Raw genomic sequence first — 27,989 nt, forward strand, 5'->3', positions numbered from 1 at the left:
TATCCCCAATTACATTTTCTCCAAATTGGATGGCCTGGATTTTCTCCTACTCTGTGATTATAATGTTACAAAGATAAGCAGATTCTCTTGAGAAATTACCCTTTGAGGAATTATGGTCCTTGCCTCAACAGTATCTTTCAATAAAAAAATATAGTAAACAAAATAACATACAAATAAATACAGAAATTGTATCCGTCTTGGGCAGTGTTCCTACACACAAACTTATATTGAAATTCATGTTTTCTTTCTGTTTTAAAGATGTTTTCTTTTGATTTGTTGCCTACTCAAAAGACAAGATGGGAAAATACTACACAATACATTTGTTTACTACTAGCTAAATATATAAATAAACATAAATTTACTGGCTCTAAACTTTTTTTCTGTATTCAAAAACAATCTAGACAGAAACTCTACAAGACTCTATATATTGCTTATTTGAACTGATCTTCATTATATATATATATATATATATACATACATACATACACACACACACACACACACACACACATGTATATATGTTGAGGAATCGACTTATTCGGGTGAAGAAAAAAAGGAATTAAATCTTTAAAGAAACAAAAAAAAAGACAGATTAATTTACCATGTCACATATCATCAGTTCTATAGATTCTGTGCCTCGCATTTATATTCTGTAAAAATTAAGCCTACTAATGTTTGTTAAAGGAAACTCCAAAATGAATTAAATTAAACATAGGGTTAGTGAAGCATGGTAAAACATTTTTGGAGTGTTTAGTGATTCCTCTGCTAATTTGTTAGTTAGTCCTGTAGTTTTGCTATTTAATTCTGTGAGAAGTTAGTTTGTGTGTGTCGCTCTGATGTCACACTGTTATTGCTAGCAGGTTCAAAATAGGGGTGTTTACCTTCTTGGGTCTAAGGGAAGTTCTCAGAAATGTTCAGGATTTTAAATCATCTTTCTACGATATTGATGGTAACTGATTTGTATAAAGAATCAAACTGTTCTGGTTCCACGTTGTTGGCACTCAAGAAAAAGACACGACTTCCCCATGAGAAGCTTTATACAGTATCTAGTTTCCACACGCTTGCTCTAAACGCTCATACAGTAAAATATTGTCCTTTACACAGATGAAACCAAACAAACCAAAAAGCAATTCTTTCATAACTTTATTAAGTACAAACCTTCACCTCTGAGGCACTGGTCAACTTTGATGTAGTGAATTGTTTCGGCCTCTGTTCCCACACATGTTCATTTACAAATTCAACAATGATGACGATGAAAGCATTTTTGTTGTTGAATGTTATGAATGTTCTTTGTACAAGGTGCCTTTTTCCTTAAATGGGATCTCCAGCACCAATGTTTGTGCTCCATCTCAACACTTAATAAACTGATGCGTGACTTCGTAGATGCCCACCGACTCGCCAGCCTTTTCATCGTAGTCCGTCCAGTCCTAAAACAGGACAATGTATTATTTACTCACGGTCTCCTGGATGTTCTCAGTGTGTGCAAAGCATAAACAAGAACTTACTTTTTCCAGAAGGTTGACTTCAGGAAACTGTGTGGTCGTCTCTGCACCCTTAGCCGTAAATCCAGCCTAAGAAGAGGAAAAAAAAAAGTAACAGCATGGAAGTTAGTCCTGATCTGGAGTGCGAATGGAGGAAATTAAGTTGTTAACAATAACTTAATTCTCGCCTGTGGTTGGAAGTCGACCGGCTCAAGGCCTCGACACTCGAACTGCACCATTGTCTTGAACCTCTCGCTGTCCTCCGCCTTAAAGAAAACTCATGTTAGAGGCAGCTGTGGATAATATCTGACTCCTTCAACTATTGACTTATTATCAATGAGTTATTATAAATTATTTAATAACTAGCAACATTTTTCATTTTTCCTTAATCTTGGTTAAAAACAAAAAGAACCTCAGTCAGGTATTATATTGAAATTCTCGATTGTCTGCATCCCTGTTGATATTCTATATATAATGTTCAGGTTTATTATGGGAGTTCATGACAAGCCCAAACAGCGTCAAATCTCAATAGATTTGATCCAAGGAGTTAATTTAGGCGTCTTAAAGAATATTTTGGTGTTTATAGATTTTATGGTCACTTGGATTTTATGGACATCTGGTGCAAATCAAAAATTAAAAGAACAATGTACAGGAAAAAAATTACTAGAATAAAATGTAATAAAATATCAACATATATACTTCTTAAAGTGTTTTGTCATGTCCACCTGTGGGTGTACTCTCTCATGAGTGCAAAAATCCCGTCCCACAAACTGGAACAATTCCAAATTTTCTGGGTCTTAAACATGAATGTATAAATATTGAAGTGTGTTACGTTACATGCAGTCAACGATTGTGTTTCAACTTACGTTATACGGTGTGATCGTATCCTTTAGAATATCTGCAAGAGAAAGCAGTTACGTACGTCACTGCGTGATGATGGAAAAAAATGGCTTAAGGTGATTTAAAAAATAAATAAATAACTCCACCAGTTGAATCTAGTTAAGTCAAAAGTGTGTTTGTTTGTGTGAATACATCCGAGTTCCTTCTTATTCTACTTTGTTATTTATCGTTGGTTGGACTCCAGTAGGTCACTTTACCGTCATCTGTAGCTCTCACACTCTCTCATCTTCCCGACCACTTAAAGCTGATTGTCATCTAATGCATCCTTCCCCGATCTTGTCTTGCCCTGATTATGTCTCGAACTCTCCATGTGCTTTTATCAGACACTTCCACTCACTCTGTCTTCTCTTCAGGTTCCCTCTCAGTACCACTCTGTGCCTTTAATTGGAGTTCTGTAAGTTCCATCACTGCCACCTTAGATCTCACTCTCTCCTCAGCTTCCCTGTCCTTTAAAAATTACTTTCCACTTCAGTCTTTCTATATAAAGAAAAAAAACAAACAGTGAATGCTTCCTACCCTGATCAGTGACTCCGCATTCTAAAACACTTGAAACATTGCCTTTTACTCTCCCTAGTTTTTGAAGCTGTGATTCCATATCTGCCTCTCCTGCATTTATTATCTGCTGGACAGTCTCACTTTCATGGCATTCCTCATTAAGTCCCCTCTGCTACTAAGGATGTCTTGTGCAATTTTTAATCTGCTAGTAAATACTTTTTTTTTTTGTTTCCCTTCCAGCACTCAGTCAAACTGCGGACCTGCATCGTCGTGGAGATGACGAGCTCTTCCACTGTGAAAGCTGTTGTTTCGTCTCAGGGTCGTACCCGTACACCCAAGTTTCGTCACCGGTAATAATCCTCGACGTGAAGAATGGGTCTTCCACAGAGTTCTTGGCAGATTTTGACACAATTTTCCTTCTGCTCCTGGATCAGCAGCCTGGGGATGAACTCGGCAGCAACACTACATACATTCAAATCACACGTGAGAATCGTCTGGACTGTTCCAAACGACACACAGACAACAGGCAGAAACATTGTGGATTGTTCTCCGACGAACATCATGGGATGAGCTTGTTAAAGGTCTTCCTGATCACTTGTCATCTTCCAGTGATGTTTTTCCACTCTTGAAGCACACGTTCCATTAAAAACCTGTCACTGCAGTGTCGCCGTAAAACCTCCGGAATCATGTCAGACATCTCCGTGGCAGATTTGTTCAGTTTCACTCAGAATTTTAGTCAATGTCCATGATGAAATAGTAGACATGGTCAGAATACCACCAGTTGCACAGGTCCTGTTGTACACAGGACAATGTCTTTTGGCATGCTGACTTATAAAGGTCGGTGCGCCCCGTGATTGTGGGCGTTCCGCCCTGTGCTGACACCTGTTGTATGCGTTACAAAACTAGTCTCGAAACAATATATATTAGTGATGGGAAGTTTGAATTCTTTTAGTGACTCGGTTCTTTAAATCTCGTTTATCAAAATGAACGAATCTTTTTTTTGAGTCATTTAACTTATTTTGTTCTTTTTACCAAAAATGTAATAAAATGTTCCATTTTCAATAAACAGACCCCCAATATGTCTACAAATTGTGGCTATAGTTCCAGTAATGAAAATATTACAATGCAGCTTAGGACATATTATAATAAACAGAATGAGTAGCTCACCTCATATATCTTCCAGTCTGAGTTGTTCGTTCTTTTAAATCTATTGCACCGCATAGCGTCTATGGAAGTCACGTGACAAAAGAATAAACAACTCGGAGTAGAAGACTCAATGAGAAAGAATTGCTCAATTTTATTTCCTGTACATAACCTACGAAGGGTTTGCGATGATTTGCGCATCCGCGCCCAGTAGAAAATGAAGGACTCACTCTCCGGGACTACTCGTTCTTCTGAGTCACGGTAAATATTTGTTCAAAAAGAACAAATCGTTCATGAACGACCCATCATTAATATATATGATGTTTGTGGCTCCACCCCTTTTTTTTAAAGAAAACATGGTCTAGGGGCGTGGCCTGAGGTAGCTCAAATACTAACACACTTCCAAATGTCAAGGTGTGCATGCAGGTGTGTTTACCGATGGAATTTTCCCGGGAGCACAGTTTACACTTCTGAACCATACTGGCGCTGCCTCGGCCTCCTTTCAATGGCATGCTGTCCTAAAAACAATCTTCATATCAGTAATTAATAAATACAAACAACCTTTATTTCATGATGCAAACAAATCTGTCGATTATGTAACGTATACATGTACATCATACATCATAATTACCAGCAATGTGATATACTGCCATTTTTCCGAGATCTCACCACAATTCCCACACTTCAGCTGCAAAACAAAACACATCAATGTCATCATTCCATATTAAACCAACCAACTTTTCATTTTACAGTCCTGACACGCAGGCTCAGTCCCAAACGAATCCTCACTCCCTTTAAACGTGCACTATATAGTGTATAAACAAACAGCGCTTCATGTCCTACCTAGTGCACTATTTATCCAAAAGGAAACAACCTGGTGTCCACAGCCAGGCGAACTGCTAGCTAGCAGCACGCCTCAGTTAGAGTTACGGTTCAAGACAACAAATAAATGGATGCAAAACATTGTGCTGTACATTAGATATTTCACCAAACTTGCATAAAATCCAAAACTATAATTCAACGCTACCTTTAAATACCAGCGGAAGTCGTCGCCTTCAGGTCTAACATTGCTAACGTTCTCCAGCGTCGCTTTAAACTGCAAACCGAATTTCTAAAGACAAACATGATAATAATTAAACGTTATAATAATGTGTAATTTAAAAAAAAACTATTCAAACGAGGGAAATGATTGGACCTACCCCCATGTTGGCGTTTAGAGGGTTTGCGTAAGCCCTTTTCAGCCTGCGATTTTAGCTACGCAATCCGCGTAAATGGTGTTAAATTCTGCTGGTTGTATATGTAGTGCCTTTGCGTACATTTACTATTCATGAACGTCAGAATTGCGCGCCCTCTAGCGGCAACGACGCCACGTTTCTGTGAGCGTATGCGTAAGCGCTATTCAACTTTGCATACATAAATGCGTCAAGCGCGTTTAAAAGCCACGCAATCCGCGTAAACAGCGCTGAATCCTGATTTTGCGTACATGTACTATTCAGGCACGTCAGTGTTTAAAAAAAAACACAAGTACACTACACGACTTTATAATGATACTTATAATATTTTTTAGTATGGAAACATATACGTAAAGGCTTTGAGATGTTTTTCGATTTAAAAGCGACGCAATTTACGTAAACGCCGTTACGTACACGTACTATTGAGCTACGTCTGCATTGCGCGCCCTCTAGCGGCAAAGACAAACAACATTTCTGCTATCCTGTTACCATTTCTGAGTTTTTATTCAGACACGCCTGTGTACCGCCCTCTAGCGGTATTGACAGGAACAACACATCACTGACGCAATACTAGCACTTTCTAATCCAGTAAAAGTGCTCACAGCATCTGCATCATACTGTGTGTTAGGAGGCTGGAAGTTATAACAGTATAACAGGAGATGTGTTTAAGTTAATATTGAGTCCAGTTCGTGATTGGAGGCTCAGGTAGACTGTAGTCCTGAAACTATCGAGCAACTGAAATCACAAGTCCTCAGAGAATTCTTAGAAGCACAGGAAAATAAAACGCACAACACAAGTTGCTTGACAAAGATGCTTTTTTTTATTAGTAGTATTATTTCCATGTAGATTGTTACAGTTCTCACAGAAATCTGCACATAAATGATTTGGCAAAAAAATCCTCAGCCTTAATCTAATATCAAAAGTAAGAATGAGTTGTTTAACTACAATTCAAGTACTGGAGGATGCATAAAGATTGAGCTTCCCTGACATCATACTGATTCTACAGCACATGTCAAGTATCTTTAAAAAATAATCTGTCGAATATAACATGGGATTTCCTCTGACTGTTAAATGTAGAGCACATGTCGCATTATACAGCTTCCTCTAACAGGAGAAGCCATGTTTCGTAACACTCCATCTCTTAACACTCAGATGTAGAAGGTCTTTCCAGAGATCTCAGTATAAAACCATCAATCAGTAGAGCAAATACACACCCAAACTCGACCACACACACACAAATACACACGCACACCTTATAAAGGGTGGGATGTAAACACTTGGCATTTAGGTTAAACCCCAGCCTTACAGATACTCTTCCTGAGTTCTGACTTCAAGTTTTTAAAGGCATCTCTCTCTCTCTCTCACTCACACACACACACACACACACACAGTTCATCAGCCACAGCGTTCCAACACCTGGAGTTTTTTTTTTTTTTGTCTGACCCAAAACATAAACACTGTTTATTTTTCCACAGACAATGACAATGAACAAAAAAAGCGCTCTCAACTTCAAGCTGGAGAAAAAGAAGAAGGAAAAAAAAGAAAGACATAAAGTAAAAGCAAAAAACTAAATCTCATATCAGCCAGCTCGAGCGACGAAAGAGCGCCGAATGTCATTCCACGAGTCGGGCCCCGTCCTGTGCAGGAGGAGGAGGGACGCGGCGAGGTCAGTGCGGTCTGCTGGACTCAGACGGGCGCCTCTGTCGGGGGGTCACGTGACCGTTCAGATGGCCGTTCTGGCGTTTGATGAAGCCGCCGTTGAGGATGTCCTGAATGTGCTGCACGATCAGGTTTATCGCAACTGCAATATATAAAACAACTTAAGACTCGCTTTTATCTTTAAGGCACCACGTATTGGACAGAATCCAAACAAATATATTCAACAGCCATTACCCCTTTTGGAGCTAGTTTGGGGCAGATGCCCAATTTCGAACTAGTTCTTTGTTTATTGACCAAAAAAAAAAAGAACAATTCCATGGCGGCTCCAACACTTAGCTGAGCTAAAACAAAGAGCTCTTACATCAGAGGCTGGGGGCGGGATTATCACGACAAAGTTTGTAACAGTCATCTCTAAAAAACTGACTCAATATGCTAAAACAAAGCCAGGAGAAGCCAGGAGAACTGCTCGCAAAGCCATTTTGAAGTACGCCGCTAGCATTTTTCCTAGCTCTAGCATAGCCACTATAATTGCCGCCAACATTGCTGGGAAAGTAGAGAAGTACCCATTCGTATACGATGACAAAGGCTACGTTTACACTGTCGGGTAAATGTGACCCAAATCCGATTTTTTGCTCATATGGGACACATATCGGGTATGTTCTATGTCTATGTGTAAACAGGAAAAATAACGCATGCATTCCGTTATTTCGAGATCACTTTCAGGCCTGCTTTATATGTGGAAATAAATCAAATATAAATCAGATATGCGCTAATGTGATTGTCAAGTAAACAGACAGATCGGATTTCCTGAGTCATTGCGTTCTGTACGCCATTAAAACTGTGACTTCTTCGCGGTTTAATGACGTAATGTTATTCTCCGGTGGAAGCTCGTGTGGAATTATAACATCGCAGGTGACATGGAAAAGTAAAAGCACCAAGCCCCACCTCCCCCCCTTTTTTAATGCTTATTAGAGCTAAATAAAATTAAGAAATCAGTATTTGGTGAATGAAGCATACGCGCAGGCTGCAATTATAACGTTTTTATCTCCTCCTCCGTTTTAAAACCATGGTGACGTTTTGCGAACTTTGCATATATCGCAGAGTGTCAAGCATACTTCACCTTCGTCTATCTTGGCTAGTGTGTAGCACAAGAACCTCCCTTTAAGTATGCGCGATGTTTCAGATGGCATGGCAAGTGTAAACACATGGATCGGATATGAGTCATAGTTAAAAGAACGTGTAAACAGACGGTCAAAAAAAAAAATCAGATCTAGGCAAGAAATCAGAATTGGGCATCGAGACCTGCAGTATAAACGTAGCCAAAGTGACTCTCCAGTCAATAGAAAAACAAAGTCAGTTCCTAAAAGGTTCGCTATTGAACTGACACCAGACATGAACTAGCACTTGGTTCACTTTGGTGGAAAAGAGGCTTATAAGGGTCTCATATTGTCAAAATAATGTTCAACCTAAACCGACTTACCAAGGTTATCGGCTCCACGTGGAATGATGACGTCTGCATACTTCTTCGTCTATCAAAAAAAAAAAAAAAGGGCAGCAAGATCTTGATAAGCGCAAGCAAAAACAAATACGTGAGCTGACGCAGAAAATAAAGTCGATACTCACTGGAAGACAGAACTCCTCGAAAGCCGGCTTTACAAATGTGATGTACTGGGACAGGACCTGCTCCAGCTCACGTCCTCTCTCACTGATGTCTCGTAGAACTAACACACAAACACACGATTCACAGTTAATCTTGAACTTTTCCTATCAGGATTGCATGTTTTTTTAAGCGTCTGCGTCAGGTTACCTCTCCGAGACAGCCGCGTGTCCGGATCCGTGTCCACGAACAGCTTCATCTGGAACAGGTCGCGGATCTCCTGTGAGTAGAACATGAGAATGCCCTCGAAAAGAACCACGTCGGCTGGGTACAGCGTCACAAACTCATCCTTCCTGTTACGTTCAGGACACAAGTGATTAAGGGAAAAAATATATATATATTTAAGTAACCACCTAATACACATGGATGCATTCGCAGGTTCGTGCTAACTCCCTTACCTACACTTTACACAGTGCGGTAGAAAGATGTTCACCATGCGAGGTAAAAAAAAAATTTAACACACAAGGCTACCTACCTGGAATGTGTGACAAAGTCATAAACCGGGATCTGAACCGTCTTCCCCTGAATGATGTCATGAAGCGTCTTTAAGATCAGCTCATTGTCGAAAGCATCTGGACAGAGGAATAAGAATGAAAATGAAAATAAGCTTCTTGTTTCAAAGACACCTAGACTAGAAAGCATTTCCGATTCTCTTTGACTGACACGAGGTGTTTGTTACCGGGATGATCGAAGTTGAACTGTCCTTTGCTTGCCCTGGCTTTCTGTTCAGGAGTGAGCACTTTGTAGAAACTGTCCTGACTCAGGGTGGCGACCTGACGCTGCCGGTGATCGATCTTATTCTGCCCCAGCATCTCCATGATCTTGGCACATACTGAAGACTGCAGAGAGACGGATATACGGGTGGATTAGTTTTGCTGATGCCAAGATCATTTAAATGAACACAACAGATACACTACTTGTAAATGTTCATTTTGTACTTTCAATCATCATTTTTTTTTTTTTTTACTTTAATGTTTAACATCTTTTTTAAAGGCCAAGTTGAAAGAAATGTCTTGTTACTTTGATCATACATCAAAGTGGAACTGTATACCGTTCATCTGAAGACTTTTTTTTTCATAAAATAAATCTGATTCACGCTAACATCAATAGCTTATAAAATGAGTGAAACACTAAAATCATGAAACAATAATTGATTATAAATAATAATATGAAATGATCATTAGGTTACTGTTACACAGAAAAAAGCTTTGACAATTTGAAAGTGTTCCTGCGTCAGAGGTCACAAGATGAAGCAAACTGGACAAATGCAAAAGGTATGTCAGATTCTATCTTAATTTATTTAGAAATATTACCTTTTATTTTGCAGGTTTATGCAAAGATTTTAAGTCTGTCATTGGTGTTACTCATTTTATAATCAGTCAAAAATTGATTATAAAAAAGATTTTTTTTTAGCACTATGACATCATAGTATGCAAAGAGCCCTATTGTTTTGAAGATTTTTTTTTTGAGATTTTGCTTTATATATACTCTATCTGATATACTCCTCGTTGGGGATTTATATGATCACCACCAAACCAGGCCAATGCAAAAGGGGGGTGCGAAATTCTGAAGAGATTTTAAGAACTCAAGTTGACGCCTTAAACTTATGGTGAAAAGTGGCTAGTAATTTCCTTAGTTATATATAATTATGGACTTCTGTATTATCCCATAATAATATTGGTATTTCCCCTCCTGTACCCACTGTGTTTCTGGTGCTATAGCGCAGGTGCTTGGGCCCGATCATCGTTGCTTTGAAACCACATTTCTCTAAAAGGTCATTGTGTTATTCTCACCATGTTACCAGGAAGGGAAGTAACATCACTTATTAAATTTATATATTTTTTTAAATGTCGTAGTTTCGCTCAATTTTTGTGAATTCATAAAGTTTAAATGAAAGTTACTGTTGTGAAAGAAGTTCTAGGTATGAACAAAGAAATACATTTCAGGAGATTTTTTTATTACCCAAATTCAACATTTTCTGTTAAATAACCCATAACAGAATTATACAAGTCTATATAATATATAACGCTTTTGCTAACTTTTATTAACTACACCACCACTACCACAATAACGGCTACGTGACTGGCGGGTGGCTGACGTCACAGTTCCAGCTAAGATTAAATCGTCGTCGCCCACTATGAACGTCATCATGTAAACAACAATAGCAAGATCGGAATCTTCGCGCTTTTCGTTGTCTTCTGACTTTCAGACGCTTTCATAGAACCTATTTTTAAAAAAATAAACAAATAAACGTTAAATCAATATTTTTTAATGAAACCAACACGTGTAACATTATCCTTAACGCGCGCGCGCAAAAATAAATAAAACGCATTATACATGAAGCAGAACATTACTTAGCATAACATAATTAGCTTGTTTTTATTTAAAATTAATCTTAAAAAATTGGTCAGCTGATTGTGCTTGGCCACGTGTTGGGAAATGAGATCATCCTACGAATAAAACTGGCACCAGCTGCAGGAGGAGTCGCGCATTGATGACGTGCACGGACAAAGAAAACCCACGCGCCGCAACCGACTGGAAATTCCCATAACTAACATAATTGTTTATTAGTCTTTTTCTTAATGTAACACAAAATATAATTACCCATGTTATAAGTTATGATGGCAAGGATGCGTGTGTGAAAACATTAACACTATAGTAGTTCATAATAAGCTTTAAATGAAAGCCACGCGGCCAGGGCGCGCGCAATCGCATCACAATTGCCTACAAAAGGAAGGAGATAAGTTTTCAGACAGGCGGTGAAAAGAAATAAGAAATAGAAAATTTTATAGCAAACATGTAAAAAAAAAAAAAAAAAGCGAACCTTGCCGCTGGCTGTGCCCCCCGCGACCCCGATGAGAAACGGCTGCCTGATGGCGTTACTGTTCTCCTCCTGGTCCTGAAGTCGGGTCTCGCTGTCTCCAGCCATGCTGCAGTGCTGCTGTCCGAGCGCAGGTCCGATCCCAAACCGTTCCCAACACCCTGACTGCGTGCACTCGGTGTGGGGATGGAAGAACTGTCCCAAAGACCCCACGCAGTCTACTAAGGCGTCCAATAGGAAGCCATTTGAGATTGAAACCCAAGCCCTCCCCCTTACCCAGGGCAGGACAAACCTCAAGCACATCTCTAGTGCACTAAATCTAGGGCTAAATCCTCGACTCAACTCCTAATTTGTGCACTCGCATAGAAGTCGTTTGGTATTAAAGGCAAATGGGTTTTTATTTTTGTCATCATCATCATCATCATCATGGGGTGATCATCAATCATCGTAGCTATTTTCAAACCCAGAAATGAAAAAAAAAATGTATTGTCTCGTTAGAACAATACATATTTTAAAAATAAAATGCAAACAAAAAATGGAATATAAAAATAAATCAGCACAGCAATAAAAAAAAAAATGTAATAAAATTTAATTTTAAAAGAAACCAGTCTCTTTTCTTTCTAAAAAACATAATGAATTAAATTAAATTAAAACTCTGACTTGTAGTTGTATGCATTTTAATTATGAACAAGCCAAAATTAGTATTAAAAAAGTTAAACATTTTATTTAATTAAAAAAATTAACCAGATTATTTAAAACAGTTTATTAGTTTTATTGTATGTATTTTAATGATGATTTTTTTTACCCTGCGTACTTTCAATATTTAATATATTGTATTATATATTTTTGTTGTTTGGAAAAAAAAGTAATATAAAAAAGCCAAAAATTAGTAGCTTAAAAATAAATCAGCCATAGAAAAATGTATTATATTTAATAATAAAAATAAATAAGCCTTTTTAAAAATAAAATTTAGTAGTTTTATTGTACTTATTTTACTTATGAGCATTAATTAATTACTTGCAATGATTAAAAGATGGGCCTTTGCACATTATGACATCATAGGCCTGATGTCATACTTCTTGGGCCCTAAATGTATTTTATATTATTTATAAATCTATTTGTAATCATCATTATGTGGTTTGGGGGTAAACCAAAAAATATTAATATAAAAGAATATCAGGCATTATATAGAAAATAAAATAAACTTTTTTAAGTTAAATATTGTCGAAAATATTTTTTTAAATTATCAAAATTATAAAACCTATCAAATCCATCGTACATTATCAATATATTACATAATATAACTTAAAATAATAATAATAAAAATGTTCAATATCAATATAGAAAGTAGGTCATTTTGCACACCAATAGGAATAAAGCGTGGAGGAAGTCCCGCCCCTTTCCGAAATAAAGGCTGCTGCCAGAGTCGTGTTCATTCCTGCACGTTACTTATTGCGGGATTAAAGTGTATAGACGCTAAAGGACGATAGTGACGAGTATGTCTTTGTGTTCATGTGCTGTTTATGTCACGCTGTAAATGCACTTGTCTGCTCAGAGCTCAGGAGTCTTAATGTTCTTGTCCTGCAGCAATGCGCGTGCTGAGCTCCGTGCTGCCCCCGCGGCTCCGCGCCTCTCTCCTCCTCCTCACCGCGAGCAGGGCGGCTTCATCGGGCACCGCGCAGATAAGAGACCCGCTGAACTTCTGGGGCGGAAACAGGATCAGTCTCCAGGGCGAGATCGGATTCGAGCCGGTCTACGAGCCTGCGACAGGTGACCCTTTTCCGTTTAAGTTCCACTGAAGTTTGAGCAAGAAAAGTTTGTCCTGTAATCACATGGCCAGTCTGACAAACCTTTTCATGCAGGTTAATTAAAGAAAAATAGCTAAATTAATATATTATCATTTGAAGACTTAAATATGTTACATGGGGAAAATTGCATTAAAACACTTGAGGTTGCATTAAAATAAGTCATAAAGAGGTTGATTGGTCAGTTGAGGGTAACGGTGATGATCAGCTGTCAGTCAGTTAAAGGTAACGGTGATGATCAGCTGTCAGTCAGTTAAAGGTAACGGTGTTGATCAGCTGTCAGTCAGTTAAAGGTAACGGTGTTGATCAGCTGTCAGTCAGTTGGGGGTAACGGTGATGATCAGCTGTCAGTCAGTTTAAGGTAACGGTGATAATCAGCTGTCAGTCAGTTGGGGTAACGGTGATGATCAGCTGTCAGTCAGTTGAGGGTAACGGTGATAATCAGCTGTCAGTCAGTTAAGGGTAACGGTGATGATCAGCTGTCAGTCAGTTGAGGATAACGGTGATGATCAGCTGTCAGTCAGTTGAGGATAACAATGATGATCAGCTGTCAGTCAGTTGGGGGTAATGGTGATGATCAGCTGTCAGTCAGTTGGGGTAACGGTGATGATCAGCTGTCAGTCAGTTGGGGGTAACGGTGATGATCAGCTGTCAGTCAGTTGGGGGTAACGGTGATGATCAGCTGTCAGTCAGTTGAGGGTAACGGTGATGATCAGCTGTCAGTCAGTTTAAGGTAACGGTGATAATCAGCTGTCAGTCAGTTGGGGGTAACGGTGATGATCAGCTGTCAGTCAGTTGGGGGTAACGGTGATGATCAGCTGTCAGTCAGTTGAGGATAACAGTGATGATCAGCTGTCAGTCAGTTGAGGATAACAGTGATGATCAGCTGTCAGTCAGTTGGGGGTAACGGTGATGATCAGCTGTCAGTCAGTTTAAGGTAACGGTGATAATCAGCTGTCAGTCAGTTGGGGGTAACGGTGATGATCAGCTGTCAGTCAGTTAAAGGTCACGGTGATGATCAGCTGTCAGTCAGTTGGGGGTAACGGTGATGATCAGCTGTCAGTCAGTTGGGGGTAACGGTGATGATCAGCTGTCAGTCAGTTGGGGGTAACGGTGATGATCAGCTGTCAGTCAGTTAAAGGTAACGGTGATGATCAGCTGTCAGTCAGTTGGGGGTAATGGTGATGATCAGCTATCAGTCAGTTGGGGGTAACGGTGATGATCAGCTGTCAGTCAGTTGGGGGTAATGGTGATGATCAGCTATCAGTCAGTTGGGGGTAACGGTGATGATCAGCTGTCAGTCAGTTGGGGGTAACGGTATGTATATGTATATGTATATATGTATGTGTAGGACGTGTGTTATGCCAGCTGCAGTTCTGCCGGGCGGCGCAGGTGGACGAAGCCGTAAACAGCGCTCACGCCGCTTTCACGCGCTGGAGTAAGATGGCTGGAATGGAACGAGCCGGGGTCATGCTGGAGGTTGCACGAATCATCCAGGTACACTGCAGTCAAAGGTAAACTAGATAAAGGTCGGAGGGGTCATACAGGGGATAATGCAGAAATTCGTCTTTTTACGGATAGAAAAGAAGGGAAGAAATTGCTGAGGTGGAGGTGGTTAACAACGGCAAGTCGATCACAGAGGCACGGCTAGACGTGGACTCAGCCCGGCTGTGTATCGAGTATTTTGCTGGTCTCGCAACAACCATGGCAGGTTTGTTATGGTATGAAAATGTTCAGTGAATTTGGAAACAAAAGAAACTCCGCGTACAAAAATCTTTTTACAGGCCAGCACGTGCAGCTAGCAGGAGGATCTTTTGCTTACACGCGCCGGGAGCCGTTGGGAGTGTGTGTAGGAATCGGAGCCTGGAATTACCCCTTCCAGATTGCAGCCTGGAAATCAGCTCCGGCCATCGCCTGCGGTATGGTTACGCTGCAAAAACCAGGACAATTTCATGTCAAAATTGTGGCATATACATCTGCAGTAGACTTTTAGTCAACTGTTCACGTCTCTTGCATTCGCAGGGAACTCGATGGTGTTCAAGCCGTCCCCATTGACCCCGGTGACTGCAGTGCTGCTGGCTGAAATCTACACGCAGGCCGGTGTTCCTAGCGGTCTGTTTAACGTAGTGCAGGGCGCTCAGGAGACCGGCGCTCTGCTGTGCCAACACCCTGCCGTAGCCAAGGTCTCTTTCACTGGGAGTGTGCAAACCGGCAAGAAGGTGAAATTCCAGGCGAAATTCCAGGCATCTAAATCGAGAGCTTTAGAACTTGCTAAACGCCAGGATAAACATTACCTGTATTAGGTCAGTTAGGCTCACACCTTAATTTTAGAAATGTGAAACATCATGCCTCCGAGTGGCGCAGTGGTAAAGTGCTCGCCCTATCATCCAGAGATCGCAAGTTCGATTCCCGGGTGATGCTGTAACCTCTCACAGCCGGAGGTCTAGAGAGAGCTGATTGGCCGAGCTCTCTCAGAGGAGAGGAATGAGACGTACTTAGTGCTCCCACATTAATCACAGCCAATCAGGGGCGTCTGTGAGCTCACGCAAGCAGAAGGAGCGGATAGCGCTGTCTTCCGGTGCGTGAGTAAGCAGTTCTAAAAGATGTGGTCGTCTGACGTCACGTGGTTCGGAGGAAACCCGTGATTCGGCCCTCCCGACTGAGTGGCAGGAGTAGCCTTAATGTGGAAGCCCCCTAGTGACGGGGAGGAATTGGACATGACTAAATTACCTAAATTAGAGAGAAAAAAAAATAAATAAATGAAAAACATTTCTGAAAAGTGAGGAGAGAGATGCATTTCAGCTTTTTATTCTTTTTTCATGTGGGTCAGAAGTTTACATACACTTGGTTAGTACTTGATAATATTGCCTTAAAACTGTCTAACTGGTGGTCTTCCACAACAATCAATTGCGGGAGTTTTGGCGCGTTCCTCCTGACAGAAGTGGTGTAACTTAGTCAGGTTTCTAGGCCTCCTTGCTCATTCGAACGTTTCTGCCAACAAAACTCCTTAAATGGCTCAAATAATGTTAATTGGGATGTCAGAAGGTAGTCAAGCCGTGATATAATTTTCAGGAATTTTCCAAGCTGTTTAAAGGCACAGTCAACTTAGTGTATGAAGTCTAATAATCTATCTTTAAACCAGTGTTATAAAAATTTGACTTGTATTTTACATGACACATAAACATGACATCGACTAAAATAGATAACTAACTCGCCTGTAGTATAGTTTAACATGAAATCTGTTTTAATGACTTCAACCTAAGTGTATTCAACCTTTCAACTTCTTTCAACTGTATAATTCCAATAGGTTTAATATCAAAACGTCACTCATTGATGGTTATTCTTTTTTTCTTTCCCTTTTAATCATTTTGCTGTCATCTTGCAACAGCGAAGCCTCATCTTAGCTAACATGCCAGACTGAACTGTGTGGTTTTTATTTTGTATTTTTTGCCTTGCAGATAATGGAAATGGCGTCAAAAGGCGTGAAGCCAGTGACCCTGGAGCTCGGTGGCAAATCTCCACTGATCATTTTTGAGGATTGTAACCTTGAGAATGCAATCAGGGGAGCGCTTATGGCCAACTTCCTCTCTCAGGGCCAGGTATGGCGTTTCAAATAGAGACCTATGATTTGTTTTACCATGATATCCATGAAATCTTGCCTGATGTTTGGCCCAAATCTGGTAACAGTATTAAATTAATGATTATTGAGGCATAGATGTAGAAATGATTAAAACTGTTGGTATGGTAACCATATATATATTTTATGTTACTGGTTGTAAATAAACTGTAAAAAAAAAAATTGATAATTGGACAATTGAAAGCCCATTTACTAACTGTTAACTAGCCAACAGGCTCTACATTTAGTGAACATATAGGTACACAACCGAAACTGGTATTTGGGTATTATACAGTAGTGTTAATTTTGTCAGCTATTTTTAATTTCAGTCTTAGTCCCGCGATAAATGTCCCTGTTAATTAACATTTTAGCCATAAGATTTTTATTTATTTATTTATAACTAGTCTTTTTTTTTTTTTAACAAAAGAATTATCTTAACATTTAAAATTTATCTTTTTATCTAATGTCATGGGACATCATTGCTGCTCGTGCTGTAATGAGTGAACACCGTATCGCAGCGGATTGTGACAAAATAAAATGTTGAAAATAAAGACGATGAAGATTTTAAATAAATTTTTTTACATTTTTAAACCACACTTATCTTTTTCCGTCAACAATACTGCATGCAGACTTTGTCATTGTCACAGTTCATTTACATCCGTGACGTCTCGTCTTCGTCTCGACTTAGTTACATGAAAAAAGGTCCTCCACCCATATTTTTCATTGACGAAATTAACACTATTATAGTTGTTTTTATGTTTGTGTAACACTATTAAAAGTATAATATACAGTATGTTTTTTTTCCATGCTAATATATAGTACAGTGTCCACTGCGATATCTTAGTGCAGTGACTTATCGCAGATAAGGAACATATTATTAGAATACTCTTTATCTCATCATTCTGTTTCCTTTACACGCAGGTGTGCAGTAACGGAACGCGGGTTTTCGTGCACAGATCGATCCTTGGCCGGTTTTTGGAGGAGGTGGTAAGGAGAACCAAAGCAATCCGGATCGGCGACCCCCTCCTGGAGGAGACGCGTATGGGGGCGCTGGTCAGCAAGGATCACCTGAACAAAGTGCTGAGATATGTGGAGCAGGCCAAGGCGGAGGTACAGCACGACTCGCCCACTGTCTGAGGCACATTCAGCATCACTCCTTAATCAGTAACACTGTTTGCCAGAACACAGTATTGGTGATTTTTTTTATTTATATTTCATACGTTAATACCAAAAATGTGTGGCCAAAGAAGCTACTAAAGTTTATGCAATATGGAATTGACCAATCTGGCTTTCCTAAAAAATTCAAGTTGCTAACTTCAGCTGTTTTGGAGAGATGATTTTATACCTGGCCCCAAAAACAATTTTCAGCGTTTTACTGTTTTGCTTTAAACAATAATTATTTTAAATGCAAATTATTTTAATAATTAATTTATATTTCTTTGAGTATTGATACAAATATTGGTGTAAACTTCTAGAACTGTATGTATGTTAAAAATTTTGCTTAAATTAAAACATTTTTTTATTATTTTTTTATTAAAAGGTTTTAAAGCAAAAAAATCTATCTTGTCTGTAACCATGTTGAATTCATGTTGCAATATTTTAACAATTTAGCATTTTAGGATAATGCACCTTTTTCAGGTTTATGTCTTTTCATGTGAAATTTAAATCAACCAAGTTTCATCTAAACTACAGTTAAGATCGTTAAAAGATTTGAGTTTGAAAAAAAAAGTAACAGACACTACAGACATCAAAGGGCAAGAAACTGTATTAAGCAAAGTTGCTTCTTTTTATCTGCTAAAAATATGTGTATGTACATTTACAAAAAAAATAAATAAATAAAGTATGGATTGCCAGATAAGAAGCATAAAGTATTATATAAAAAATTGTGTTATATAATGTATATCTGAAAATAAAATATCTGAAAATGAACTTCACCCTAGACATTTTTTAGCACTGATACCATGTTTTGGCTGACGCCTTATACATAAATCTGACAAGTTATTTTTTAAACCTTTTCCTCGTCAGGGTGCTCGGGTGATGTGTGGAGGAGAACCGTTCACGCCGTCAGACCCTAAACTGAAAGGTGGATATTATATGACCCCCTGTGTTCTTGGTGAGTTTCAACTATCTATCAGCATTTATGACTCCTGCAGCTCAAATAGATTAGATTAGATTAGATTAGATTAGATGAGATTGCTAAAGTACATATCCATATTTTAACCGTGTAGTAATACTGTCATGCAAACAGAATGTATAAATTGAACTCCTGGATCAATTGCTTACAGACAACTGCACAGACAACATGACGTGCGTCAGAGACGAAATCTTCGGTCCTGTAATGTCAGTGTTGACCTTCGACACTGAGGACGAAGTTCTTCACAGGGCTAACGACACAACGCTGGGACTGGCTGCTGGAGTGTTCACTAAGTAAACAGGTTTTTTTTATTATTTGTTATTCAGCCTTTAAAAGGCAATGATGAGTAATTTATTTACTTTACTAGAACGAGTGCTCATTAAAACATCCTCTGTGCCAATGATCAACACAGATGATCTGATTTGCAACCTGCACTTTACCCTTAAAAAAAAAAGTAAAAATTTGCATTTGTGCGCGCAGGCGCTGTGTAGTGTGTCTGTGTGTGTGAATCTAAAGTAAGATTCACACACTCCGCCTTCTCGTCTAACACAGTTACCCTTTCTCCACTCTTTTCAGACGCACGCACACAACGGAAACACTGTTAAGAAGTCTTTGTAATGACACTCGAATGGAATCATTGCTTTAAAGTAAAAAGAAAACAAATTAACCTGCACTTTACCTTTGAAAAGAATCGCGACAGAGCAGTGTTTCTGTGTGGAGCAGGAAGAAAGAGTGTGTGTGAGGTCTGTGTGTGTGTGGCACGGTGTCCAATGACGTGCGCACACAGACACAAAGAGCAGGCTTAGCCTTGAGCAGAGAGAGAAAATGGATCTCCAACCTATCTAATGGGACTTGCTTTTGCTTTACACGCATACAGACACAAAATAAAATATGTTTTACACATGCACACTTGGTCACAATGTTATAGTAAACCCACAATTCCGCAGCAAAGAGAGAAAAAAACCATTGGCTTAGTTATGATCACATGACGCTCGGCATCAAAACAAGAAGCGCATGCATGATACATGATACTCGGTACTCGTAAACCAAGACTTGTTCGTTTTTTTTAGGTCAAAATGTATAAAAAATCTTTGCTCATCTTGCGGCACGCTTACAAATCGCGTTACTCGCAATCCGAGGTTTCACTGTATGTGTTTTATGTAGCTACAAACCCAAATCAAAAAAAGTATGGAATTAACACTGCGCTTCCCTTAGCGGATTCCCTGCTCTATCCGATAGTGCCACCTAATAGAGAAGAAACAGTAGTGTGTGGAAGTCTGGCTAGTTTTGTGGCAGTTTTGTAACACTGGACAAAATTGAGCGCGCGTACAGGCAGAGTCAAGCGCGCACAGAAAGCAGATGTTGCGCAGAAAACACGTTGAGCGTGCAGGGGAGACACTGCATGCGCATAGAGTGCTTTGTCTGCTCTCAAAATGTTAAAAATGTGCGCTTAGAATTGTGGCATTAGTATAACGCCATACAAAAACAATTGCGACTTGACTCCAGGTTTCTTAAAGCCAGAAGCTTAGACTGTTAAATAGTTTTGTGGCATATTCATTGAAGTAAACATTTACCTTTAGTGGTTGATTTTATCCTTTTTATTTATTTATTTTTTGCCATGAGTTGTAGGACCAAATCAGATCAGTGCATTTCGACACAAATCAGATTTACTGTACTTACAATGTGTGCCACAAGAGGGCGCACATTTCATAAAGGGATGTGAGCTCTTGACCTGTTAACAATCACTCTGCAAAAACCTAGTCTATAAATTAAGAATTATATATATAATTGCATGTGCCCGTTCCCTCTTTGCTCTTGGTCCATCAGAGACGTTCAGAGAGCACATCGCGTGATTGAGAACCTGCAGGCTGGCTCGTGTTTCATCAACAACTACAACATCACGCCTGTGGAGGTGCCGTTCGGAGGATACAAAGCCTCAGGTAATAGTTAAGAACAACAAGATTAAGTATAATATTCCCCCAAAGGCGTTACGATAAAAATCTGTTCTTAATTTTAAGCCCGACTGTCAGTTCAAATCCCAGCAATACTCATTCCTGGCAATGCTATTTAGTTTCTTTTTATACTGCACATGCACTATATGGGGATTTGTGTTTTATTTAACTACAATGTCATCAGTGAGTTTGGATGCCAAGGAGACTCCAGTTCAGTTCAGTCAGGGTTCTTATGGAGTTCCTATGAGTTACATCCCTATAGCATGCAAAGGCATTCTGTACCAAACTTTTGTTCACAAACTATTGGTTGTAGATAGACGTTATCCAGAAAAAATGTTCACGCTTGTCACATTTATTTATTTTTTTTTTTTTATCTTGTCGTGTCTTTTCAGGTATAGGAAGAGAAAACGGCCAGGTGACCATTGAGTACTACTCTCAGCTCAAAACCGTGGTGGTCGAAATGGGAGACGTGGACAGTCTCTTTTAAACACAGGACGAGACAGAGAATATATATATATATATATATATATATATATATATTTAAATAGGGTTTAACGATAATTCTTGAAATGTACTGATGTTGATTGTACATCACATAAGTGCCTTATCATGAGATTGGGTGGGACAATACAGGGAGAGGGGGGAAAAGTTCTATACTGTGATATTTAGTAGTTGTAATAGTAGTTGTAACAAGCATACAAGTTTTAAATTATTTGGTAACAGAAATGATTATACTGATCTATTTGTATATTTGTATCTTCTCAATGGAATACAACCAATACTTTGGCAAGCCATGTTTTACAAATCATTTCACAAAGTATTACAATTGAACCTCGGCATAGGTGAAGTTTTCGCCTTAAGAATGTAAATGTTGGAATAAATTTGCATCTACATACGAAGCATTTTGGGCCAACGAAACGAACCCCCGTTTAGTCGTGAGTATGTCCGGAAACCATTTAAAACTTGTTTGTGTCAGTGGATATCTGACGAAGCAAGTTTTACTGAAAAAAACATTTTCAGTCAGCGAAAGCCGAATCAAAAGAGTCGACCAACAATACAGACATTCAAAAGCTACGTTATTGTACGTGTCCTTTTTCCTTTTTTTTCTGTAATATTGGTAATATTTTTGGGTGGCACAACAGATTATCTGCATTTACATTTTGTCTTTTGTTTTTGGGAAACTTTGTGCTGCAATATAATATACAGAATTTAGAATATATAGAATAGAATAATATATAATCTAGAATTCTCCTTAAAAACTTGAAATCATACGAATTAAAATTTGTATGCAGAGGTTTTAATAATATATATAAAAAAATTATATACACATGTTTTTCCTTTTTTTTTGGATTTCCTTTTTCACACTGATTTAGCAGTGTATCATCAGCCATATTGTTATGATGTCTGATGTTATTACACATAACACACGTTTATTAATATATTGATATATAACCATTATCCTTTCCTTTTACTTGATTTCACTAGATTCAGACATGCTCATCATGACATTAAAACAAGCTAGGTTTTGACAAAACAGTTATAAATACTGAAAAGCTGTTTGTTTAGACGCAGCAGCATTTCATTAAAACTGTGAACCTGCTCACATGCACACTGATGTTTCATTACAACTCTAAGATGTGTATTGTCTAAATGTTTTATTGCTTATGCAGTAATTAATGCTACAAACCAGACTGTAACAACTACAAATGATTTTTGTATTTAAATTAATAATTTCATGAGGGGAAATAAAATACAGTAAATTAACAGAAATATTTAATTTGTTGCTGTCGGTGTACACTGTATTTTTCTTATTTTGCACTTGTATTGAATTACAGTCTTTTGAAAGAAGTGTCATGAAGAAGCTCAATAATATATGAACGCCGAAACTGAACTAGTTACTACTACACTTAAATAATTTAACAGTCTCCATAAAATTTGACCTCACGAATAAACATGAGTATCGACTACAAACGTGCGAACAAACTGCTGTATTAGCGCTTTTAGATTTCTTTTCTCCTTCTCTTGGCCAGTTTGTTTTCTCTTTTCTGAAAAGAAAAAAAAAGAGAGAGAAACCAATAGGTAATCTTTTTGTAAATCCGTCTTTGATAAAATCTATCTTTAATAATAAAGCCTACCTTCACCAGGGTTTTGGCGGGTTGCTTGAACTGCGCGGCCGATTCTGGAGATAAACGTTTATAGAAACTCGTGACTGGCAATAAAACTCTCAGAGAACTTCCAGAGACGTCAGACAAATAAACTCACCGTCCTCAGACGGCAGACTGTCCTCCCTGCCCGATCCAGGCACCTACGGATTTCAGAAATGCGCTGCGAAAGCTCAGCAGTCTGATGGAGGAATTTCTCTGGGGCGATTTAGTAAATTCTACAACACTGAGGTTAAACATGCCCCTTTTCAGGTCTCACCTCCTCCTGCACAGAGTCCTGGACGCTGTCTTTCAGGTGCTCGCCCTCCTGCAGTTTGCTCAAGCGGCCCTGCTCGGCTGCCACTCCGACCTTCAGGACGTGGAAGGGAGTCTGCAGGTCTCCCACTCTGAAGTGCACTGCTGTGCCCTCGAACCACAGGCTGTCGCACACGCCCTCCTTAAACCCCGGCGGCTCGTAGTCTGATGGGGTCACTGTCACATTTTAAACAGACAACTATTTAGTACTGTACAGTATTTTGGTTATACAGTATGCGCTTGGTGTTTAACTCTTTTTTTTACCCCCTATGTCAAGCCAAGTTCTAACACACAACACTTCCCACAGCTGTGTTTACTCTGTGCTACGGATGTTTGTTTTACCATCATCGTAATAGTAGAGCTTCATGGTGAGGTAGACATCGTCAGGCAGAGAGTCTAGATTCTGCATGAGCAGAAAAAGCTTTCGGATCAGCAAAACCGAGGCCTTCTTCGTGTCCTCTATGGTCACCCTCATCTCGATGTTCTCGTTTCTTCAACAAAGAGATTCCGGTGTGTGTTAGTACAAGTTCCAACACTGGGTTTTATTATAAAGTTCTACAAATGATGCTCTAATACTGTATCTATAACGTGCAGCTTATAATGACATCAGCACAGTCGACTGCAAGCGTTCGTATTAGCTCTACTAATTGTCTCTGGTCATCTGCCACTTTAGCTTCTACTAGAGAGGAAATACTGTTTACTTCCCACTCCGTTCCTGGACAGTGTCCCAAAGGACACACGAGGGTTAAACAGGAAATGCAAAAAAAAAGCTAACAATAGCAGTGATCCATGCTGTCTGACATTCTTGCTGCACTGAAGCTACAGGGTTAAAGAAAGCTTTCATCACAATAATAAATTTTACTTGTGTAATGAATTATTGTGTACAGAGCTGAACACATCAGCTCTACACATAACGAGAGATCTGTTAATTAGCTGATGATGTTGAAGCAGACAACATACATTGAAGAGGCGCTCAGAGAGTCTTTGATGATGTTCATTAATTACCTTGAGGTTTTCATGGCACATTTTTTACCTGAGGATGTCCATCTGGGGCCCGTTGTCTGTGTACTTGAACTTGAACTGATAAGATTCTATGACATGCTTTAAAAAATAAAAGTATATATAAAATTATAAGATTTTAGAAAAGACAAATAGACAATTTCTTGACATAATCATAATCTTCTTGCTTTTTAATATTCTCCATCTGTCAACAAGATTTAGTTTTTTCCTCATTAAAAAAAACGTTTAAACTGCGAGCCCGAATATACAGCTGTCTTTACTTCTTCATCAGAATAAATCTTCCTCCTCGTATTGCTGCTTTCAGGGGACCAAACAGGTCAAAGTTTGATGGAGTGACTTTAGCACTATAGTGAGGATGCTCAAAACTAATTTTTTTGCAGTGTATCGGATTAATCCAAAGATCAGCCTTCAATAAGCGTCTCACTGTAGCGAGCGCTGTTGATTGTTAAACCTTTTTCCTGATAATGTTCCAGTACTGCCCCTTGAGAACTACAGAAAACTGTAAGCATTGAATTTTCCAGCTGATGGTTTTGAACTTTTGACCATTTTCTTGGTCGGTAATTGAGGATGTTTTCTGTTCCATACTCTGCTGCTTACTCTCAGGCTCGTATTGATGAATCCGTGTCTCGACACTGGTAATTATTCTCTTTAAGAAACTTTCATCTTCCTTAGAGTACCGCTTAAAATTTTGTTTGCAGATATTTAAACGCTCCTGTTTATTCTCTTCTGTGAGTTGTTTCGGCACCGGGTACACCCTCAAACCATAAAAAAAAACACAAATCACTGGACGTTGTTTTCCTATCGTGCAAATCACAGGTAGGGGCGTCTGTTTTTGTTTGTGCAAGTTACAAATGAATTAAAGTAACATGTTCACATAAGACAGTAGCCTTAAACGGAAAGCGCTGATGAGACAGTGCAACAGAAGTTGTTTTTCAACTTCAGGGCCAGGGGTAGCTCAGTAGTTAAGGCATTAGACGACGGTTCGTAAGATCCCAGGTTCAAACCCCACAACCTCCAAGTTGCCACTGTTGGGCCCTTGAGCAAGGCCCTTAACCCTCAACTGCTCAGATGTGTAATGAGATAAAAATCGCTCTGGATAAGAGTGTCTGCTAAATGTTTTTCACATATCTGTTGTGCGGATTATTTTCGATTCCTAGAAAACCCGGAAGGTAAAACAGTATGTACTGTACAGTTACTTACATTAGTGTCATCTGGGTCGCGGTGCACCTGTTTAAAATACATTATATATGAGACACACAATACATTGTCATGGTACTCCTTGTGTTAACTAGTAAACACGCGTACACTTACCCCGATAAGCACAATTTGCAGCTAAAAAAAACAAAAGTGCAAAATTTTATTTTCCCTCTGCACAATCATTATCATGTAAAACTTCACAATGACTTAAACTCACGTATCTCTTCTCCAAGGCATCAAAACATCCAATTAACCTGGAAGGAAGAATATAATATTAATTTAGATACAGCATGCTCGTTTAAGATTCAGTAACCGTATTATTTTACAGTAAGTAGGGCCTGACTGAATAATATATATTAATGCATCAACACCTGATATTAAATTCATATATGAGTAAATCTGTATAGAAGTATTCTGAAGAAAAATAAAACATAGAAGGAAACAAGTCTTCCCTGAAACCTGATACACAGCCCAACTTTAAATACATTTATAGTGGGCAACGGCCTTAGGATGTTGTGGCTGCTACTAATTGGACTTATTAAAATAAAATAAATTAAATTAAATAAAAAGGCTAAGCAGCCATGCACAAGCAATAACAGCAGCTATTGCTACAAATGTCTCTCCACTAGAGACATGAGTGATACAAGTGTGTGTACCAAGATTGTTTCAGTCATGATTATCAGTTATGGAAATATTTAACCACTTACCACTTGACAATTTTGTTGGCTCCTGGAGAGGTGCAGTCCTCTTTAAGAACTTTGAGGCATAAATCTAAAAATTTTTAATACAATAAGCCTTGTGAGATACTATAATGTGACGTCAAATCGTATTTTTATGGTCAAATTTTACCATAAAAATACGATTTGACCATAAGAAAAGACAATATTAATTCTTTTAACTCAATCTGTTTTTTTTATCACAATAGCTGACATAGACTACAAGGGATTTAAAATAAAGCTTTAATGCTGGATTGTTAATCATGTATTTGAACGGTTTTATCTACTGTAACATTACAATAAAAGTTAAGCAGCTATAGTGCTTCGTTAGTTTTTTTGTTAGTTTTTTTTTTGTGAAAAATAAAAAGACCTTCTAAGTAGCGGGATCGATATGCGTCTTCTGGAAAGATCCCACGCAGGTACGTTATAGAGGACACGGCCAGGACCAGCATTCGCTTTACAAACACCAGAGACTGCTCCTGAGTTCTGAGCTCCTGGTTGAATAAGCTGTCCCACTGAAAGTGTTTTAAAACAAAAACATATATAATATAACATGACCTAGCTATAATTCACAGCCAGATCTGCATTTTATCATTTTAACATTTAAATTTACACACCATATATTTGCAATGAAACATCTGCTAAGTACGGAACATACGATGGGTGTTCAAGTCAAACTGGGACTTTGGAATTTTTGGTGAAAGAAGGAATAAAAGCGATTGACATTTACAGAAGTCTTTAAGCATCATATAGTGATGAGACTCAGTCGTTCCCGTGAACATTCAGCAGCTGATCTTTAAAAAATTTATATCAGCATATCGGAACCTGTCTGTATGGAAACTGTACACACAATCATTCACCAGCACTACTTGCATGTTATGCTACAGGAACTCAGCTGGGAGTTATCGCCACGTTCTCCATACAGTTCTGACCTCGCTCAAACTATTTCCACATTTGGGCTGTGAAAGGAGTTCCTGGGAGGCTGGCGTTTTAAACCTGAAAAAAACTTTATACCTTGATGGTATCCAAGCGCTAGTGAAACGCTGGAATAAGTGCATTAGTGTAGCAGGGTATTAAATAGAGAAATAAGGGAAGTTTATCCTCTTAAGTCCCGGTTTGACTTGAACGCCTCTTGGAATTGATGATTGATAAATTGTCCACCCAATTTGATTTTAAAGTTTTATCTTGTGTTTTTTACCTCACTACAATACTTATTAGGTACCTAGTTATTAATTAATTTATATTATATTAAATATTATATTTATATTTGTAATAATTCTGAAGGTATAACAATAATTAAGTCATTAAGTTTATTTATGTTAAAAGTTTGTTTGTTTTCTTCCATTTGTCCACTCCTCATTCAGGTGTACTAAGAGCTAAGCTAAGCAACTTGTTAAATGTTTATTTAGAGAAGTTATGCTAAGTAGTTAGTTGTAATGGGGTTTTTTTGTTTGTTTGTTTGTTTGTTTGTTTGTTTTTACCTCAGCAACCTCTTGTTTTGCTTTCGCTCGCTTTTTCAGACCGGTTGCCATGTCCTTACAGTTAACTAGCTTTTTTTCCCGTAACTTAAACAAATAGCTTACTTTGCTCGAGTATTGTTTTTAAATATCACTTTTAGGGTACTTAATTTGTAAAAACAACATCGCACTATGCTGAGGTGAAGACTGTTAGCTAATATGCTAACACTGATGTTCGTTAAAGCGGC

The 27,989-nt window shown here is 38.6% G+C and overlaps 4 protein-coding genes across 5 annotated transcripts; 1 reads left to right on the forward strand and 3 right to left on the reverse strand.

Annotated features, from left to right (window-relative positions):
* Nucleotides 1-1,130: 1,130 nt before the first annotated feature.
* Nucleotides 1,131-5,305, reverse strand: czib (CXXC motif containing zinc binding protein). The gene is made up of 8 exons (XM_053496573.1): nt 5,219-5,305; nt 5,047-5,130; nt 4,651-4,707; nt 4,456-4,537; nt 2,348-2,379; nt 1,670-1,747; nt 1,506-1,571; nt 1,131-1,427 (listed from the first exon to the last, which is right to left on the reverse strand). The coding sequence occupies exons 1-8, from the start codon at nt 5,222-5,224 to the stop codon at nt 1,350-1,352; spliced, it is 483 nt and encodes a 160-aa protein (XP_053352548.1). The 5' UTR covers nt 5,225-5,305; the 3' UTR covers nt 1,131-1,349.
* A 751-nt stretch (nt 5,306-6,056) lies between these two features.
* Nucleotides 6,057-11,701, reverse strand: uck2b (uridine-cytidine kinase 2b). Its single transcript, XM_053504992.1, has 7 exons — nt 11,392-11,701; nt 9,247-9,406; nt 9,043-9,139; nt 8,718-8,860; nt 8,534-8,631; nt 8,391-8,439; nt 6,057-7,052 (listed from the first exon to the last, which is right to left on the reverse strand). Exons 1-7 carry the CDS (start codon nt 11,689-11,691, stop codon nt 6,919-6,921), a joined length of 981 nt encoding a protein of 326 aa, XP_053360967.1. The 5' UTR covers nt 11,692-11,701; the 3' UTR covers nt 6,057-6,918.
* Nucleotides 11,702-12,793: 1,092 nt separating this feature from the next.
* aldh9a1b (aldehyde dehydrogenase 9 family, member A1b) lies at nt 12,794-22,665 on the forward strand. The gene is made up of 12 exons (XM_053504355.1): nt 12,794-12,884; nt 12,976-13,158; nt 14,545-14,690; nt 14,775-14,904; nt 14,978-15,112; nt 15,216-15,412; nt 16,652-16,792; nt 17,731-17,919; nt 18,835-18,922; nt 19,095-19,236; nt 20,771-20,883; nt 21,288-22,665. Exons 2-12 carry the CDS (start codon nt 12,978-12,980, stop codon nt 21,380-21,382), a joined length of 1,557 nt encoding a protein of 518 aa, XP_053360330.1. The 5' UTR covers nt 12,794-12,884; nt 12,976-12,977; the 3' UTR covers nt 21,383-22,665.
* On the reverse strand, nt 22,536-27,973 carry zte38 (zebrafish testis-expressed 38). Of its 2 annotated transcripts, none has more exons than XM_053504368.1 (12): nt 27,766-27,973; nt 26,655-26,799; nt 26,276-26,339; nt 25,786-25,822; nt 25,683-25,703; nt 25,572-25,598; nt 24,385-24,452; nt 23,694-23,842; nt 23,317-23,528; nt 23,158-23,200; nt 23,031-23,074; nt 22,536-22,940 (listed from the first exon to the last, which is right to left on the reverse strand). In XM_053504368.1, exons 1-12 carry the CDS (start codon nt 27,814-27,816, stop codon nt 22,896-22,898), a joined length of 906 nt encoding a protein of 301 aa, XP_053360343.1. In that variant the 5' UTR covers nt 27,817-27,973; the 3' UTR covers nt 22,536-22,895. The 2 variants fall into 2 exon arrangements, with proteins under 2 accessions (XP_053360343.1, XP_053360352.1); XM_053504377.1 differs by having other exon boundaries at nt 23,158-23,220.
* Nucleotides 27,974-27,989: the final 16 nt, after the last annotated feature.

This window comes from Clarias gariepinus, chromosome 1, assembly GCF_024256425.1.
Source record: "Clarias gariepinus isolate MV-2021 ecotype Netherlands chromosome 1, CGAR_prim_01v2, whole genome shotgun sequence".
NCBI classification, from domain to species: Eukaryota; Metazoa; Chordata; class Actinopteri; order Siluriformes; family Clariidae; genus Clarias; species Clarias gariepinus.